The 17,303-nt window shown below is 36.1% G+C and overlaps 1 protein-coding gene across 1 annotated transcript; it reads right to left on the bottom strand.

The window, feature by feature from the left end:
* Window positions 1–244: 244 nt before the first annotated feature.
* LOC126824355 (glutamate receptor 2) lies at window positions 245–11,706 on the bottom strand. Its single transcript, XM_050553567.2, has 10 exons — window positions 11,693–11,706; window positions 10,767–11,122; window positions 8,258–8,454; window positions 7,735–7,791; window positions 7,136–7,384; window positions 6,599–6,709; window positions 5,846–5,974; window positions 4,533–4,721; window positions 2,893–3,701; window positions 245–2,254 (listed from the first exon to the last, which is right to left on the bottom strand). Exons 1-10 carry the CDS (start codon window positions 11,704–11,706, stop codon window positions 1,975–1,977), a joined length of 2,391 nt encoding a protein of 796 aa, XP_050409524.1. The 3' UTR covers window positions 245–1,974.
* Between the last annotated feature and the right edge of the window lie 5,597 nt (window positions 11,707–17,303).

The raw sequence follows: 17,303 nt of genomic DNA, 5'->3' as shown, positions 1-17,303 counted from the left end.
ACAAAACGTACAGTTAAATAAATATTGAGCTTCACTTAGCTATTGGGGACGAAACGGTTAATTATAATTGATCGATCTGGATATTTTTGGGGGGCAAAATATTTCTTCAATAAAAGTGCTTTCGTTGTATATGGCCGTAAACTATATTTAGTCATCGATGCTAAATGATTTTCTTTCATCTTCATCTTATAACAAACAATTATCTTTTGAATTCAACCAAAAAAAACAAACTCAAGAGACGGTGAATAAAGTCATTTATTTCGTGATAAGTTTTTAACTATAACAAACAATAAAAGTCAATTTGATAAGTTGACAAATTAAACATACATTATGCAAGAGCTAAATCTGCCAATTGCACGCCTTTCTTTAGGCCTGAAATGTTATCTAAATTATTAATTAGACATTAATTAACTTATACAGATCATAATCAACTCTCGATGTCATCGCTAGCCTGTGATATTTACTGGATTAGAATCCTATCTGCTGCACAACGCTCATTGATAATTAAATACTAACTGGATAATCGAGACTATGTTTTTTATTGTACCGACGTTAGTAATGATGATCGAGACTAGATAAAAAATTTAATCCCTAAATTCTCGGTTCAGATTGAATCAATTTGACTGAAAATTTCAGCAAATTCCCTTTACATTGTCTAATTTTTAACTATTATAGTTAGAACTGCCAGCTCTTTATCTAATCTCCCATAATGTATCTTTAACAAAATAATCTACACACATAAAATAACAAGGAACATGATTATAATAACTTTAATACTGATTCTAAATATATATTCCTGAAGCAATGGTAGCAAGCATGATCCCCTCGTTAACCTTCGTCAATCGCTACTATTTATTACAATCATAGGTAACTGATTTTAGGTTCTAATAAAACAAAACACAGGGAGTAATGAGTTGACCATTGCTTCAGGAATATCCAACAACCACGGAATTAATATCCTATACGTATTAATCACAGCTAATGTAATTTTGTAGCTCAAATAATTATATTTCATAAATGGAATATTTTACTTTGCAACATGTATATAATAACACAGTACTAGTATTTTAGAATATCGGTGCTATTTATTTATGAATGTTTTGTCTTAGATATACACAGGTCTCATATATTCACCCCAAAACAATTAATTAATAGATCTTTATAATTGTCTGTCACGATATAGAAGCAAGACCATTAGTTGACCTGTACTAAAAATATATTCTTAAGCTAGACAGCTCGATAAAAAAATCTCCGATGCTTAAAAACCCGTCCGTCCAGATATAAAGATATAAAAATATTGGCTTCCAGTGACATTTTTACAAAGATTTATGCAATGGTAATTACAAATACATCTCCCGTTAGGGTTAACATCATTAGGCTACTAAATAAAAAATCAACTTCAAAACTTAATATATTCACAAAACTTAACAAATCTCTCAATTATATATCCGACGGAGGCGTAAACTCAATAATCAAAAATTTTGAAAGGCTTCAACCGTATGTAAGCTGCGCAGTTAAACCAGTAGGCCATGTCAAAAACGAAATTGACTAGAAAATAACTGGTTCACAAATATTTTCATAATGACTAACAGTCTGAGGTTTGAAATATAATCATAACAAACTGGCCAATGTATTTAATCAGCGTCTGACAGAAAACAAGATTTCAACAAAGAGACAAAACCCATAAAACAAGTAGCCCTTTAGTCATGAAATTTGGTTACTTTTGAAAACATTCTAATAAAAACTCAACGGTTGCTTTTAATCAAATCATGTTTAAAGAAGCTAAAAGTGGACATTTTTCAATGAACGTATTCTCATTCTTTTGATTACCAGGTGTAAACAGAAGGCGACATTCGGGCGTTTACCGACGGCATAAGAGGAGTCTTTCACTATTATATCACTATTTTTGCATTTGATTTCCATTTTCTATCGACCATATCTTTATGTCGTGAACGTCTTCGTGTCGTGAAAAAACTACACTGGCGTCGGAATGCTGTGTTTAGAACTTCTGGAAACTGACCCCGGTGAGGCATCACACAGCTGTTTCTTTTCTTTCTCATCTTCCTCGTCAGTATTTCCACTTGAGGGCTTTGCTAATAAATAGAATTTTTTGAACAAAAAGAAGGCGACTCCACAGGATATACCAAATGCACCCAAAATAAAAACACCAGCTGTATGACTAATACCAAATTGTACGTTTGATTTTTTCTTGTTGCTGACATCGATGTTACATTTTCGTTTATCATCCCACCATCTATAATGAAAGAAGTAACTGGTTAGAATATAGCTATGTTTTGGCCAGATTTTAGGCATATGTGTTCATCATTTATATATTTTGTTTTGTTTCAAATTAACTTCGATAATGCTAGGTTCCCACTATCACGATTTGAACAACCTAGGCAGTTTTGTTTCAAAATCATAGTCAAATTAACTTCGATAATGCTAGGTTCCCATTATCTCGATTCGTGCTACGATTGAAATCATGTCAGGTCTTATCATATATTGAGGTCAGTCGTAGCAATGGAGTTGATTGTATCGAAACGTATCCGAATGTATCTGCACGTACCAGATCGTAGACTCAACAGGGACAATCCTATCGTAAAGCATCACACGAGAGTGGGTACCATAGCATTAGAGGCCCTTTTGAAGGAAACATGATTGGAAATTCGGGAATGAGTGGATCAATTCTGGTTTGCTATACGCTGCGTCCTTTTCCTACACCCAGTACCGTTAAAACCAACAGTTGTTTTCAAAATTGATACATAATCCCGAAATAAAGACATATGTAGACGAGGTTGACCGGGGATATAGCATATGTATATTTGTATTTGCAAACTATTTAATGCCATAAGCTATTAAAACATTTTATTTCATTCAAAAGCAGACACTCACTTTTTCTTCAACCCCTGTATCTTCCCTTTCTCTTTTAATTTCAGTAGTTCTATATTTATGCTGGTCTTAAAGGGAGCCCCTTCTGCCATTCCTATTCCATGTTCCTGAATTAAAATGGGCGAGGCCACGGCTTTAACATCACATTCTGCTCCTTCGGAGTATGCATTGATAAGATAATCAAACATGAAAGCATAATTCCCACGTGCTACTCTTTGGCGCCCCTCGGACGAATTGCTCACAAGACCGTCTGACTCTTGTATTTTTTCCCACAATCTTTTGAAAACCGGTTTTGTACCCATACTTAGGAAGTTCATGGTCGCAGAGTTCCTTACAGTTCCACAACTAATGTCATCATTTTCCGATAATGATTCAAAAGATGTTATGGTCTTTCCCAAATTTTTTGTGGTCAGGAAAGCTGCCATATTAGCGGTGTATGTTGCCACGGTAATGAGCACAAAAAATCCGAAACCTGCCGTAAGAACACGTTGAGATATGGGCCGTGGAGAAAAGTCAGTTCCCCGTTTTAACAGTGTTCCCACGGAAAACCACAAAGTTTCTTTCATTGTGAATTTTTTCTCAGCCCGTGTGTAATCCAACACAAAATACACCAAGGAGACCACGACAGAAGATCCTAGAATAGCCATCCACAGTTCCAGAGAAAAGGGTTTCAGAAATTGGAAGATGGTGTAGTGATCGGCAGGCATGGACACCAGGATGTTGACTCCAGTACTCAAGACTCCTAAACTAAAGTCTATAGCAGCTTCTCTTTGAGACGTAATGGATATAGCTCCCATAGCCAATGTAGCATTCTGAAATAGTAACAGATTTAAATTTAAGCATCACATCACACACATTTATGCATATGTTGTTGTTTTTTTTTTAGATAAAACTGGTACAGCTTAAAATTGATGATGAACATCCTCTATAATTTGAACAAGACCACATTTGGGTCTTCTTTTCTCCTGAAACGAAACACGCCCTAACTATCTCCCACTGTAATATGAGTAAACTTGTCTATTAATATGTTTAATCTAGGCTCTGCCTCCCCTCATAGGCGTACGAGCTGGGGGGCGGCCGCCCCCCCCCCATTTTGGGCACCAAATGCTGGGAAGATTTGGGCACACAATTGTACTTTGTAAAAGTTGTATAAAAAAATATTGTGTTCTTGAATGCGTCCAATTTAACAGCGAATTTAAATTCAGAGTGTCTATAGTTAGGCAATTAAATAGAAATCTTAAGACTCGAACCCTCTATTGTTTGGAGTACAGTAAGCCACGAATTACAGTTACATAAACAACTGTTTTTAGTTGTGTATATTACAAGTAAATAAAATTTAGTTCTCTTTTATTGAGGATTTAGAAATTAAGAACTTATTCATCGCAAAAGAGATATTATGATTATTATGTAACATACTAAGAACCTAACTACATTTTTGGGGCACCAACCACCACCGCCCCCCCAGTAAAAAATTTCACCGTACGCCTATGCCTCCCCTCCCCACACACACGCACAAACCAAACACACCTGACTAATAATGAAACTAAACGAAAATAGTTAACTTCAATTTTTATTGACTCTCTTTATAAATCATAAAATAAGATTGAATAATAGACTTATATAGTAAATTAAAATAAACATACCCCGCTCTTGATTTCACCGACCATACCATCCCATATAGCGCCATATTGGTTATTAGGACTGACATATATTTCGTAATGGAAGTTCAGAGCTGATTGCAAGAGTTTTAACAGATCGATAGTAAAACCTTCATATTCTTCTTCATTATCTCGTTCCATGCTATTAGATTTTGTCATGACAAATGGCTCCTCCTGTAAAATTCAACAAAATTGTTCAACGTTGTAAAGTTCTATCAATATATGAATAGTTTTTCTATCTTATATTTGAATCCTTCCATATGAAGAATCCAGTTTTGCCAATTCATGGTAGAGTTATATTACATATTTTGATATACATGTAATTACTTATCTAAACTGACTAATTGCTTTAAAGTGGATAAGTTAATCTTTACTCCGAACCCTGATCGTTCTAATCCGAACGAACTGAGGCTATTTGCCCAAACATTTTCTTTATCACTCAAATTTTCAGAATGAATCAGTCATTAACTAAAACGAGTTTTCCACAAATGTTATTGCGCGAGGTCTTAAGTAATGTAGTATTCAAAATGTAAATCGCGAGCGATTTCATTTTACAATTATACAATTATATGTCTATGATATATGGTCTTATTCGTTGATGTTTGCGTCCGAAAAACGGTTATACATTACCCGAAACATGGACTGTTCACCGAATCTGCAGCCCCCCCCCCACTCCCTCCCTCCCCGGCTCTTACGTCTATGCCTATCAAGCAGTTCAGTTTAAAATGTTACACATATACTGACAGACGACGGACAGAAGATATAAGTTTGGATGGTTGAAGTGTTATCTGTCGTCAAGGATTAGTATTTAGTGATTTAAATCACAGTCCCATTTACACCGAATCAAATGTAAAGTAGAATGTCTCTTCTGGTGCAATGGGAAATGCATAAATGTCGTGTCAAATACAAATCAATGATTATTACTTTGCCATTCCCATATATGCAAGGCTTCCAAGACGCACACAGTAACGCTACAAATGATTGACACGACGTGACAACAAAGGACCATGCTTGTGATTTATGCCATAATCCAAGCTAGCTTGACCCCCCCCCCCAAAAAAAAAAACAAACAACAAAACCCAACAGCATTATATTCCCCCATAATCACACCTGTACTGCGATTACTGGGTTACGATAACGGGGAAATGATGCCACATTTTCAAACCCCAGGTGATCGGAGACAGTTGATCAAATTTACTTTATGTTTTCGTTCCTTTGAAAGGCCAGTATGTTCTCTAAAAATATTTTCACGATGTGATAAATAGCCAATTACATATTCTTTTCGTTTCAGTACTTACAATAACAACAACCACCTTGACCAATTCCGGGAAAATACCAATCTGAGGTTTTTTATTGGAGTTTTTTACTATTCCCGTTTGGTTTAGCCGGTAATCCGGTGACGTTCCATTAAAACTCCACTCAGCAATCTGAAACATAAGAGGGTGTACTTCAAAACATCTACAATCGATTATATGGTTTTAAACACAGGCAATAAGTCTGCAAATAAATATGCACCGATCTTAATTTCAGTAGGGTTCAGCCTAATAGTCAAAGTTATCTAGTTGCTTAAAGGAATAGGAAGTAATGACATTTTGGATAATTCCAGCAAGTTTGAATATAAAATTCTCCAGTCCATAGAAATAACACCCACGAAACTGGTGGTTTTCTTTGTAAATCAGAGTTGATGCGCGACACCGAATTTCAACATATCTGGACGTATAAAAATCACCGAACTTCGGGTGGAAGCTATAAATGTTCCACCGAGTTCAGTTATCTTTTTTATGCAATAAAGTTCATCTTTATAACTTATCAGCTGGCTTGCAAAATCTCACGAACTTCGAAGTGTAGTTGTGATGCCAGGGCTATAACCTTAAAAACAAACAGCTCAAAGGTCCGACTATTGAACAAAGGATCTGTTAAAAACAATAGCCATAAGAAAGATATAAACATTTATACTCAATTATTCTCAAGTATGGCAACACAAATGTGAATGTGCATATCAATACTGCATTAACTTATAGAAACTGTAAAAAACAAATTAGTGTAGTTACCCTTTCATACATATCCTCGCCACCATGTTTGTAGAGATCTAACGTGTATCCTTCTCGCTGTCCCGTAGCGTTAAAGTGTATTATACCCGTTTTACCATTCTCTAGACTCACCTATGGGTAGATGGTCAAACATATTAATATTACCATAATGTATCCTAATTTTCAAACACAAAAAAACCCGGAAACACGTTTTATGCCAATAAGAAAGTTCACACATCATTGCCTTGGAGACATTATCTACGTTTTAGGCCAAGAACATAATTGTTGGAGAACCCATCTCTGCCCGCCCTCTTTTTATCATTCTGGTTTAGTAAAGAACAGTTCTTTGGTAACACATCTCCCGTAATTCTTTCAGTCTGGAGCCAACCAAATATCGAGCTTTTCCATGTTCGTAATACAGCTATGGTACAATCCTTACCAATGACAGTCAACGCATTCACGGAGAAAGCAGGTGACCAATATCACTGGAATCACATAGAGGAAATATCTAGGATAGCCATGATTCCAAAGTCTATTATAGCTGTAGAGATGACTTACCGATTTCAGAGCTTCTATAAACCTCGCGTCAGAAAAGTTACTAGTGATCTCTTCTTGATCAGTTATATATCTGTTTAAGCCTAGTGTTGTCACTCGTGCTGCGTCTATGGAGGCAGCTTCCATGGCGCTTTGCATGGTTCCGTCATAAGACGGTCTAATGTAGCGGAAAGCAAGGAGTTGACATTGTGCCGAGAACAGACCAAGCTGATACATCTGATTTGCACCAGCAAAGGGTTGAAGATAAGAGCTCTGGAATTTAAAATAATAGACAACAACTTGTCAATGTCATTTATGAATCATAGATAATGCCATAAACAATGATTACTGGGTTAAATTAGGCAAACATCAGTAGGGGCAGATAACTTGAACTTGTAATATTTTCTCCGGGTCCTCCGCCTTCCTCCCACTACTAAAGGCCCCTAAATCAATCTCTCTCTCTCTCTCTCTCTCTCTCTCTCAATTAGTAATGGAACAATTAATCGACAGAAGCACGTTCAAATTACCGAATATTTCAAAATGTATTACATCTGAAAGAAATAACTTTATGAATCACACGAAAAATCTATAAAATGAATAGTTGTACACGATATTGTACTTACTGGGTCAACGAATATAAAATATTGTTTACTCTTCGACAACATATCAAATAATTTTGCCTGCAAATAATAAAGATTAAAATCATTACATAAATCTTATAAGCCATAAACGATTTTGATTGCTGCAATGTAATTAACAATCTCATTACAATTTCGTTTCGTTTATTTTTTTTCTATTTCTTTAGAGCACAATGTAACGAATTCTTGAATCATGATGATTTTCTGCAAAATATCAACAAATGTATTCCAAATGGTTATAACTTTGAACCGCTTCGAATCATTCCCACATACGCAGTGCCGAATTTACCAAAAAGTAATGTCAAAATTAAATGGCCATAATTTCCATTAGGACTGATTGGTTTGAAATTCCTTTGGACAAATGTGCTTTTAAACAGAAGTAGTTTTTATATATGGACGAAAAGTTTGTATTTGTCTTGTTGTTGCCTAGAATATTGTGTCTTTAAGAAAATGCATACTAACACGACTGACCAATCCGATACAAATAAATACAAAATGTAACCAGTACCTCTTTAAGGACTTTTTCGATGAGTTTGTCTCGTTCATCTCTAGGACTACAAACTATGATATGCCTCTGTCTTGAAAGCCGGGCATTTCGCAAAATTTCTTTAATCATAGCTTCTGCTTTATCAGATCTGGCTTCAACAGAGTATGGTATCAAAGACACTTGTTTATTCAACAGCTGACTGGCAAGATCCTGACATTCTAAAAAATGAGAACAAATTTGTCATATGACATATCAGGGTTATTCGGAACACATAGGCAACCAGTCACTAACAGCTGTCATGCAGCTAAAGCGAACTGCCTGGACGCCGTTACATGTCTCCCTGGAACCTGAAATAGTGACGGTTGGAAAACCATACGGACAACCCAACCATATATAGTCACGCGAGTGTGGTTTTTATGTGGATATTGCGAGTGTTGAGTATGATCGCAGCTTGGGTACTATGGGTGTTAAATGCGGAAATGGCCCAACATGTTGTTAACTCCCATGAGTCTCTGTCAGAGAGCAATACAAACAATGGGCAAAGTGCTAAATTCATATTTGAATCAGCGATACAATTTATCATACTGACCCATATTCCCATAATACCAATTTATATAATTATATATAGATTGGTGTGAAGAGTTCGCAACGGTAGGGACACCGATTCATTTAATTTCAACTAAGTGCAAAATACATATATCGCTAGGGAACAGTATGATTTGAAATCATGTGTATTGGTTCATCAGAGTAGATGATCGTATAATAACGGTCAGTATCGATTCTATTTGGAAACATGATTCCTATAAAGAGGACTGACCACGGTGACGAGAATAAACAAACATATTAACCACCATAGTGTTTTGGTAATACAAAAACAATAGTTTATATCATGAACGAATGTTGGGTAACATAACATTTTATTAACCATCAACACGAACTATAAGTCACACAAACAGTACATGAAATTAGGCATCTATATCATTACAGGCAATAAGTCAAACAAAAAGTACATGACTTATACAGGAACCTTTTAAGCAATGATAATCAGCAATTTTTGCTTTTATACAATCGGTAATAGCTGTAATGGTTGTATACCACTAGCAGTAATAGGTGACATCTTTATAAACTTTTGCACAATAATTGGGTAGTTTGCTAATTGTGTTTGTCGAAGTTTCAGACACTGGAGTGCTGGCTTGATTATTTTAAAACTTGTGTTTGTTCTTTCGGTCATTTATTTTCTGGTTTTCTACTTGTCTTGTTGAATGTGTGTGTGTGTGGGGGGGGGGGGCTTTGCAACAGTGCGAGCTAATCGGGTAATGGATACAGATTTGTTCCACTAGTTGGGTATCCAAAAAAGAATCAGGCCAGACCAATATAAATTATAAATAGCCCATGTACATGCTGGCCAGCATGATTACGATATATCAGTAAACTGGTTTAATCAATAACAACAGTAATCAAAAACGATATTTCTCCAGACGAAAAATAGTCGAAGTTTTGAATATTCTTTCAACAAAGAAGTTCCAAAATGTCTTCACGAGCATAAACTAGGGGGTTCTGTAGTTGACTAGAATTAATGCGCCGCGAACAGAAAGCGGTTTTATGTAAAGGTAAGCCAATTATTGCCATCACTTGAAATTGGGTTTAAGGTCTTACTTTTCGGCATCAACTGGGCTAATGAAGATGGGTATCCCTCGCAAGACAGTTATCATCGACATATTACATAAGAACGGGCGTAGTTTTGGAGATGTTATTAAACTTAAAGGACAATTTTGGTGCCAGTCATTATCACATATGTGATAGAGCTGGTTAAACACGTTCCATATATAATTTTAACACAGAGATCATTGCTACGATAGCTGAGTAATACAGGTTTCCTGAATCGGAAGTGACGAACGCCAAAGGAAAACACGAGTCATATCTCTATATAACTGACTGATGTGACGAGTGATAACGGATATAAGGGCGAATTTCTGCTCACTAATAATTTCTTCGAAGACCAAAAGTTGTTGTGTGAGATTGTGAGACGATATCTGACAATTCATAAAAAGAATTGACTTCCACTAGATAAGTGAACATGAAAGAAAAACAGAAAAAGTCCGTGCATTACCATGATTTTATAAGGTTTTGAATGAATATAAACAAGGAAATGTACGGACTATTTCTATTTTTCTCGTGTTCTCTTATCTCATGACATTCAATTACTTTATTGAATTGTCAGGTATCCTCTAACAGTCCCATATAACAACTTTTGGTCTTCGAAGGAATTATTAGTGAGCAGAAATTCGGCCGTGTATCTGTTATCACTCGTCACATCAGTCAGTTATATAGAGAGATGACTCGTGTTTTCCTTTGGCGTTCGTCACTTCCGATTCAGGAAACCTGTATTACTCAGCTATCGTAGCAATGATCTCTGTGTTAAAATTATATTTGGAATGTGTTTAACCAGCTCTATTTCATATGTGATAATGACTGGCACCAATATTGTCCTTTAACTAGTGCCGTGACAATAGTATATCAAAATGCCTACCCTGGTTGTCTCTGGGTTGTCCAGGCATAACCATAACAGCACTGTCCCATTCATTTACACTAAACAGATCTACGACAGCTAAATTCTGTTCTTGGGCTGGTGGACGAATCTCTACGATAGTCTTCCATTTAACTCGGTCTTCTACTCGACTCATGTCAATCCAATCAAAACCTTTATAATCTGTCACGAGATAGGGTATGCCTTCCCTTTCTAACATCATAGCTAAATTCGTATAAAAGGGTCCGATGATGAGATTAGGTCTGGTACCGGCTCGCGTTCCTTGAGACAACGATGCTGTGAACAAATATATTATAAAGAATAAATAAATACAATGTATAAAGCCTTTTTTTGAAAGACTTTAACTTTCCAGTCATTTGATTGGCTATATAATCAAGTTCAAGGGTATCATTATGTTTTAATTCTTAAAAATGCCTTTAAATGTTAAATTTAATGCGACGAAAATAACATCTACATTTAATTAAATTTACTGGGTATGTTTTAAAGCATATCTTGTAATATGCATGACACCCTTCACTACTTTTAGTTAACTGGAACCATTTTTGGTCCTAGATTTCACAAGCTACTGGGTTAGAAGATACCCCCGGGGCCAACGGCCACTAACAGAGCTATATGCCCAGTGGTTCAAATACTCAAGTACAAGATTGGTGGCTGAATGATATCATGTCGTGATGTCGTATTGTCGCTCTTCATTAGGCGACAACCCGACAGCGCGACATCACGACATTTTAACCCGACACCACGACAACCCGTCATCACGACATTTTAACCCGACACCACGACACCGTGATTCCTCTTTGACATTGGTGCAGGACGTGGGGCCTGGCAAGGGATAACGTAACGTCGTTCGGCGACAATCGGACAACCCGACATCACGACATTTTAAACCGACACCACGACAACCCAACATCACATTCCTCATGATTTTCGACTTAGAATAATTTTGATAGAGTCCGATTGGTGCAGAAAAGTAAGAAAATGAAATGAAATGAAACGGGGTTTAACGTCCTACTGTTGTGCTCTGGGAGCCACGGTGGCTAAGTTAGTAAGACGCTGGCTCGCTAGCCTGGTGGTCGGGGGTTCGCTTCCGGTCATGGCCGAGAAAGTCCATCGAAAATTTCCAGCATGGTTACCCTTAGTCAAGGGTGCAGGAAGGAGGGCCTAACAAGGGCAGCTGTCTAATCATTTGGATGGGTCGAAAAACCGAGGTCCGTGTAAATATTGGCATGCACGTAAAAGATCCCTTGGCAGTTGGAATTCGATATAAGAATAGGCCGTAGCGTCGCCGTAGCGCCATTAGAACGCAATAATCGTTAATCCAATTTCATCCTTAAATACAGCACGAAATAGAACCATTATATTTCTTGTAAAAATGGTTATTATGAAGTTACTTGTGAGTTCAAACATTTGATTGCCAAAAGTGAACAACCAAACAAACAAGCAAACAAACGTTCTCTTTTATATACTGGTTTTTATTAACATGCAAGTTATAATGTGCTTTAGTAAAAACTTACTAAACTTACCTTGAACAAGCAATGACATGGAAAAATGGTTGCGAATCGCTTAAATGTATTTTATCATTTGTACGTTGGAAAAAATCCAACAATACAACCTAATATTTATTAATTTCAGTAACTTGGCAAACCTCACAAAACCCCTTTAAAAATAAACAATTTATATGAATTGTTAGACTGGTAAAGTTGGTGTTGATTTATTCATATGTAATGGGATCCGTTTGATTGGGTTTTGTTTACATGTACTCGAAGAATCCAATAAATTAATTAATTTAATTGTCTGTGAAAATCAGCGGAATTTCTACATGACTTGAGTCAATATTACACATAAAAATAGTATTTAAGAGTTTGTTAAATTGATACATCGCGTGTAACGTTTAGCACCATACGAATAGATTTGTGTGTTTTATGGGTAAACATTGAAATATGGATCTTTTCAATTTGTAACTGAATGTAGATTATGTGTCTGTTAATAAAATAAATGGGATGGGGTTGAATGTCCGCTCGACTATCACGGTCTCAAAGTAAATAGATAATACAGAGAAGACCGTGAGCTTTGGGTGTCTGTGTGAGTATGTGTGGGGCGGGTGGTGGGGGAGATACATAGCGACACTCATAGTGTACAAGGTTCAAATTCCCGGTGGGTTCAGTAAGGATCATTCATGATAATTTCTAGACATATTTTCCGGTAATTCCGACTTGGAAAATCGATGACCCACGCCGAGATTCGAACCCGGGACATTCTACTGTTCCAGCCACACAACCACTGCGGTCCCCACCAACATTCGAACAATACCACTAGGCATCAAACATGGTTTAATATCTCTTAGTAAATAATATAAAATACAAACCAACAGTGAGGCTGATGTCCTCCGCCGAAATTATAAAATAAATAGATGACACATATTAATTAATCTCACATTTATTTTTTTCAAAAGTATTAAGCAATCAAACTGATTATTAACTATACACTAAGTTTCATTACTCTCTATCAGATAGAATCAAAGTTATCTTGCCCCAAAGCATCGACCAATGAAATTGCTTAGCCCAGCCTAGCTTTAGCTCGCAGTGTTAATCATTGAACTCAGCCAAGACATTCACATGAACATCTTCCTCAAGTTTAAACATTCTACCTCAATTAAAAGCAGGGTTGATACGTTCCAATGTCTTGATCAATCAAGGTGCTGATCGTTCCTTAGTCAAGGTAATGATCAATCTGAACGACAGACCCACCCTAGCTACCATTTAATTTCGTACGTTAGTTACGTACGTACGAGTAATGATATAATGAATCTATACTCGTAGTTTCTTCACTCTCACTTAATTATAACCAAAGTTATCGTGCCCCAAAGCATCAACCAATCAGATTGCTTATCTCTGCTTACAGTAAGCAGACAATGTTTTTAATCGCAGTCTATCAAGGCATTCACCTAATGAACACCTACACCAAGTTTGAACATTCTACCTCAATTAGAATGAGAGTTATTATATTCCAAAGTCTTGACGAATCAAATTGCTTATCGCTCTGCTTACCCTGAACAGAAAATGCTCATTATCGAACGTAATCAAGGTATTGATGTGATAAAACTATACACCAAGTGTCCTCACTCTAACTGAATTAGAACCAAAGTTATCGTGTCCCAAAACATCAACCAATCAAACTGCTTATCTCTGCTTACCCTAAGCAGAAAATGCTCATCTTCGAACTCCATCAAGGCATTCACCTAATAAACACCTATGACAAGTGTGAACATTCTAGCTCAATTAGAATGAGAGTTACTGTGTTCCAAAGTCTCGACCAATCAAATTGCTTATTCCTCTGCTTACTCTGAGCAGAAAATGCTCATTATCGAACTTAGTCACGGTATTGATGTAATAAAACTATTCACCAAATTTCATCACTCTCACATAATTAGAACTAAAGTTATCATGTCCCAAAGCATCAACCAATCAAATTGCTTATCTCTGCTTACCCTAAGCAGAAAATGTTCATCTTCGAACTCCATCAAGGCATTGACCTAATAAACACCTGCACCAAGTTTGAACATTCTACCTCAATTAGACGGAGAGTTATTGAGTTCCAAAGTCTCGGTCAATCAAATAGCTTATCGCCCAGCTTACTCTAAGCAGAGAATGCTCATTATCGAACTTAGTCAAGGTATTGATGTAATGAAACTATACACCAAGTTTCATCACTCTCACTTAATTAGAACTAAAGTCATCGAGTCCCAAAGCATCAAACGATCAAATTGTTTATCTCTGCTCATCTTCGAAGACGGACTGACAGACAGACAGACAGACGGACGAACCCATTTTAATAGTCTCCTATTTTCTTCGAAAGGCGGGAGAGAAAAACAAATAAATTTACATTACCTTGTTCCATTCCATTTTTAATCCACGTCCAACCCTTTTTGTCCATACCAAGGGAATCATGAACTTTCAACTTGAGATAATGAGGAGAAAAAAAACATTTTCCAACTTCTCCAGTGAGAACGACATTTTTCATCAGAATTCCTTCTTGTTGGGTTACATTAGAGTTATTATCATCAGCAAGTAAAGCTGCAATGGAAAAGTATAAACTTGGGAATTCTAATAGGTCCCGCGTAGTTAATTTAATGTTTCTGTTTTGTTATAAGACGAGATATCTGTGCTGTCTAAAGGGATAAAATGTTAAATAAAAGTCAAGATAAATTACCAGACAACGAAACATACGCCCACATCAGCTAAATCGTCCGTGCGGTCGACAAGTGGTGTCACATATTTATTCTTTTGTAAGTAATATTGGCTTGTACAAGACAATTTAATACAGTTCAGATAATAATTTTCATCGTTTGAGGGTTTACAAAATTCTACAAAATGTAACAAGGGCCTTAAAGGGCCAATTCCGATTATATTTTGGTGAATAAAACTGCTTAATTTTGTGTTAAAATCCCTTAAAATCCATCTACCGTAGAGCCGAGCAACTAACTTATACGTTTTCAAACAACTTAAACCCGCCAGTCTTCATCTGGAAATGTAGACCGGTATCCCAAGCAGTATTATACTGTGTCTGGATAAAAGGTGAAATGTACCTTTCGTTACCATGTCCAGCACATGGGTCTTGCACTGTATAGACTTCTAAAGGAACGGCAATCGATTATCAGGTCACCCAACGAAAAAAATTGGCCCGAAATCTTAAACGGGTTACCTGTCCGGATAAGCGATTTTGATGTTTACGTCCAAACGATTCAATGTTTTGAGCTGAAATTCTGAGACAAGGTAAATACACCATATGTACACGAACTTTTGAGACTCTGTTCAAATCGGGATAGTCCCTTTAACTGTGTAAGTAATTAACAGAAATTATTGAAATTCAATAGACTTGTTCTTTTAACTAATTTAAATGATGCATATCAATCTCATACGGATGATAACTTTTGTCGGTCGAGCATTCATGAGGTTTAACAAAGTGAAACGAAGTCATAACTCTAAAATTAATTAACAGAAATTACTGAAATTCAAAATGGAATTTGCTGAAATGCAATAGGTTTCTTCGTTTCGCTAATTTAAACGATGCATATAAATTTCATACTGATCGGATAACTTTAGCCATTATTAACGGAAATTGCTGAAATTGAATAGGCGTCTTTGTTTCACTAATCTAAATGTTACATGTAAATTTCATGCCGATCCGATGATACATGTAACTTTTGTCGTAAGAGCGTTCACAAGGTGCAACAAAGTGAAACAAAGGCCATATCTCTCCAGAGGAAATTAACAGAAATTATTGAAATTAAATAGGATTCTTCATCTCACACAACACAAAACAATCAGATGATAAATGTTGTCTGTAGAGTGTTCACAAGGAAGTTTGGACGACGGATGGACGGACGGGGTCGACGACAATATACGACCACATTTCGATGTGGGCGTATAAAAAAACACACATAACCAATGTCACTCTTACGGGTCAAAATATTATTTACATCAATACATTAGAACTGAAATTATGGCTATTTGAAGTTTACATCAATTTTCATTGTTTAACACAGCCATCTACATGTATCTGACTGAAATCAAGTATTACTAATTCCACTATATTTTCCATACAAGCCAATTATTTGTCTGTCTTTGGGTATACTTAATATGATTAGAATCGTTTGCAGTATTTTTAATAAAATAGCATAATTCTGATATTTGGGCATCATGGCCGCTGACTTTCTACAAACATAAGACTGTTTTTATGTGTTGATATCTGCTGTTAGATGACAATTTGTCTTTGTTGAAAAGTTTACGTCTAAAGATAAAGTCAAATTTCAAATATAACCGTTTTGTGTTCTAAGCTCGACACAGATCAGTCCAATTCAATACCCTAATAAAATAACCATTTTAATAAATATAACAAAAAAATAATATTAAACAGCATTACCTATAGTAAGTCTGTGCCGTTTGCCATTCACTGTTCTTTTACATCGTGTTTCTATCTCAGGAATTAATGTAGAAACAACCAGACCGATCGCAATCCAAGTATAAAACAATTCACTAGTCAACATTTTAAAAGTTACCAATATACTACAGGTCAATCACCGAACACAAATCACCTATAAATAACACGAAACCTTAAAACGTTCACGTTCTTGGACTGTTCTAGTAAAGTTTCTGAATAACTCGGTCAAACTATATATTTCAGTTACTATAAAACGTTCGCATAATATGCGCTTTAAACCATACCATGATTGCTTTCATCTTCACTATTTCCAAGAGAATTCATTAATGCGAACAAGTGAATAATTCTGTCCACACATCTAGAATTTAGAGTCGCCACAAAGGCAACACTCGATTTTGTAGAGGAGATTGATATGAACAATTTCTAAGTAATTAGTAAAGAATATATCTAAACACCTCTGTCTAGTTGATAGTTTCATTACATGAGGGAGCGTTGGGTTTCAATTAGTTGATTGCTATTATAATACGATTTTCTGGCTACTCAAACAGCAAGTGCCATGTCCCCAGCGTCGCAACCTTC

Source organism: Patella vulgata, chromosome 6, assembly GCF_932274485.2.
Source record: "Patella vulgata chromosome 6, xgPatVulg1.2, whole genome shotgun sequence".
Classification (NCBI taxonomy): Eukaryota; Metazoa; Mollusca; class Gastropoda; family Patellidae; genus Patella; species Patella vulgata.
Note: the sequence above shows the minus strand (reverse complement) of the source record. Positions and strands in the feature narration are given on the sequence as shown.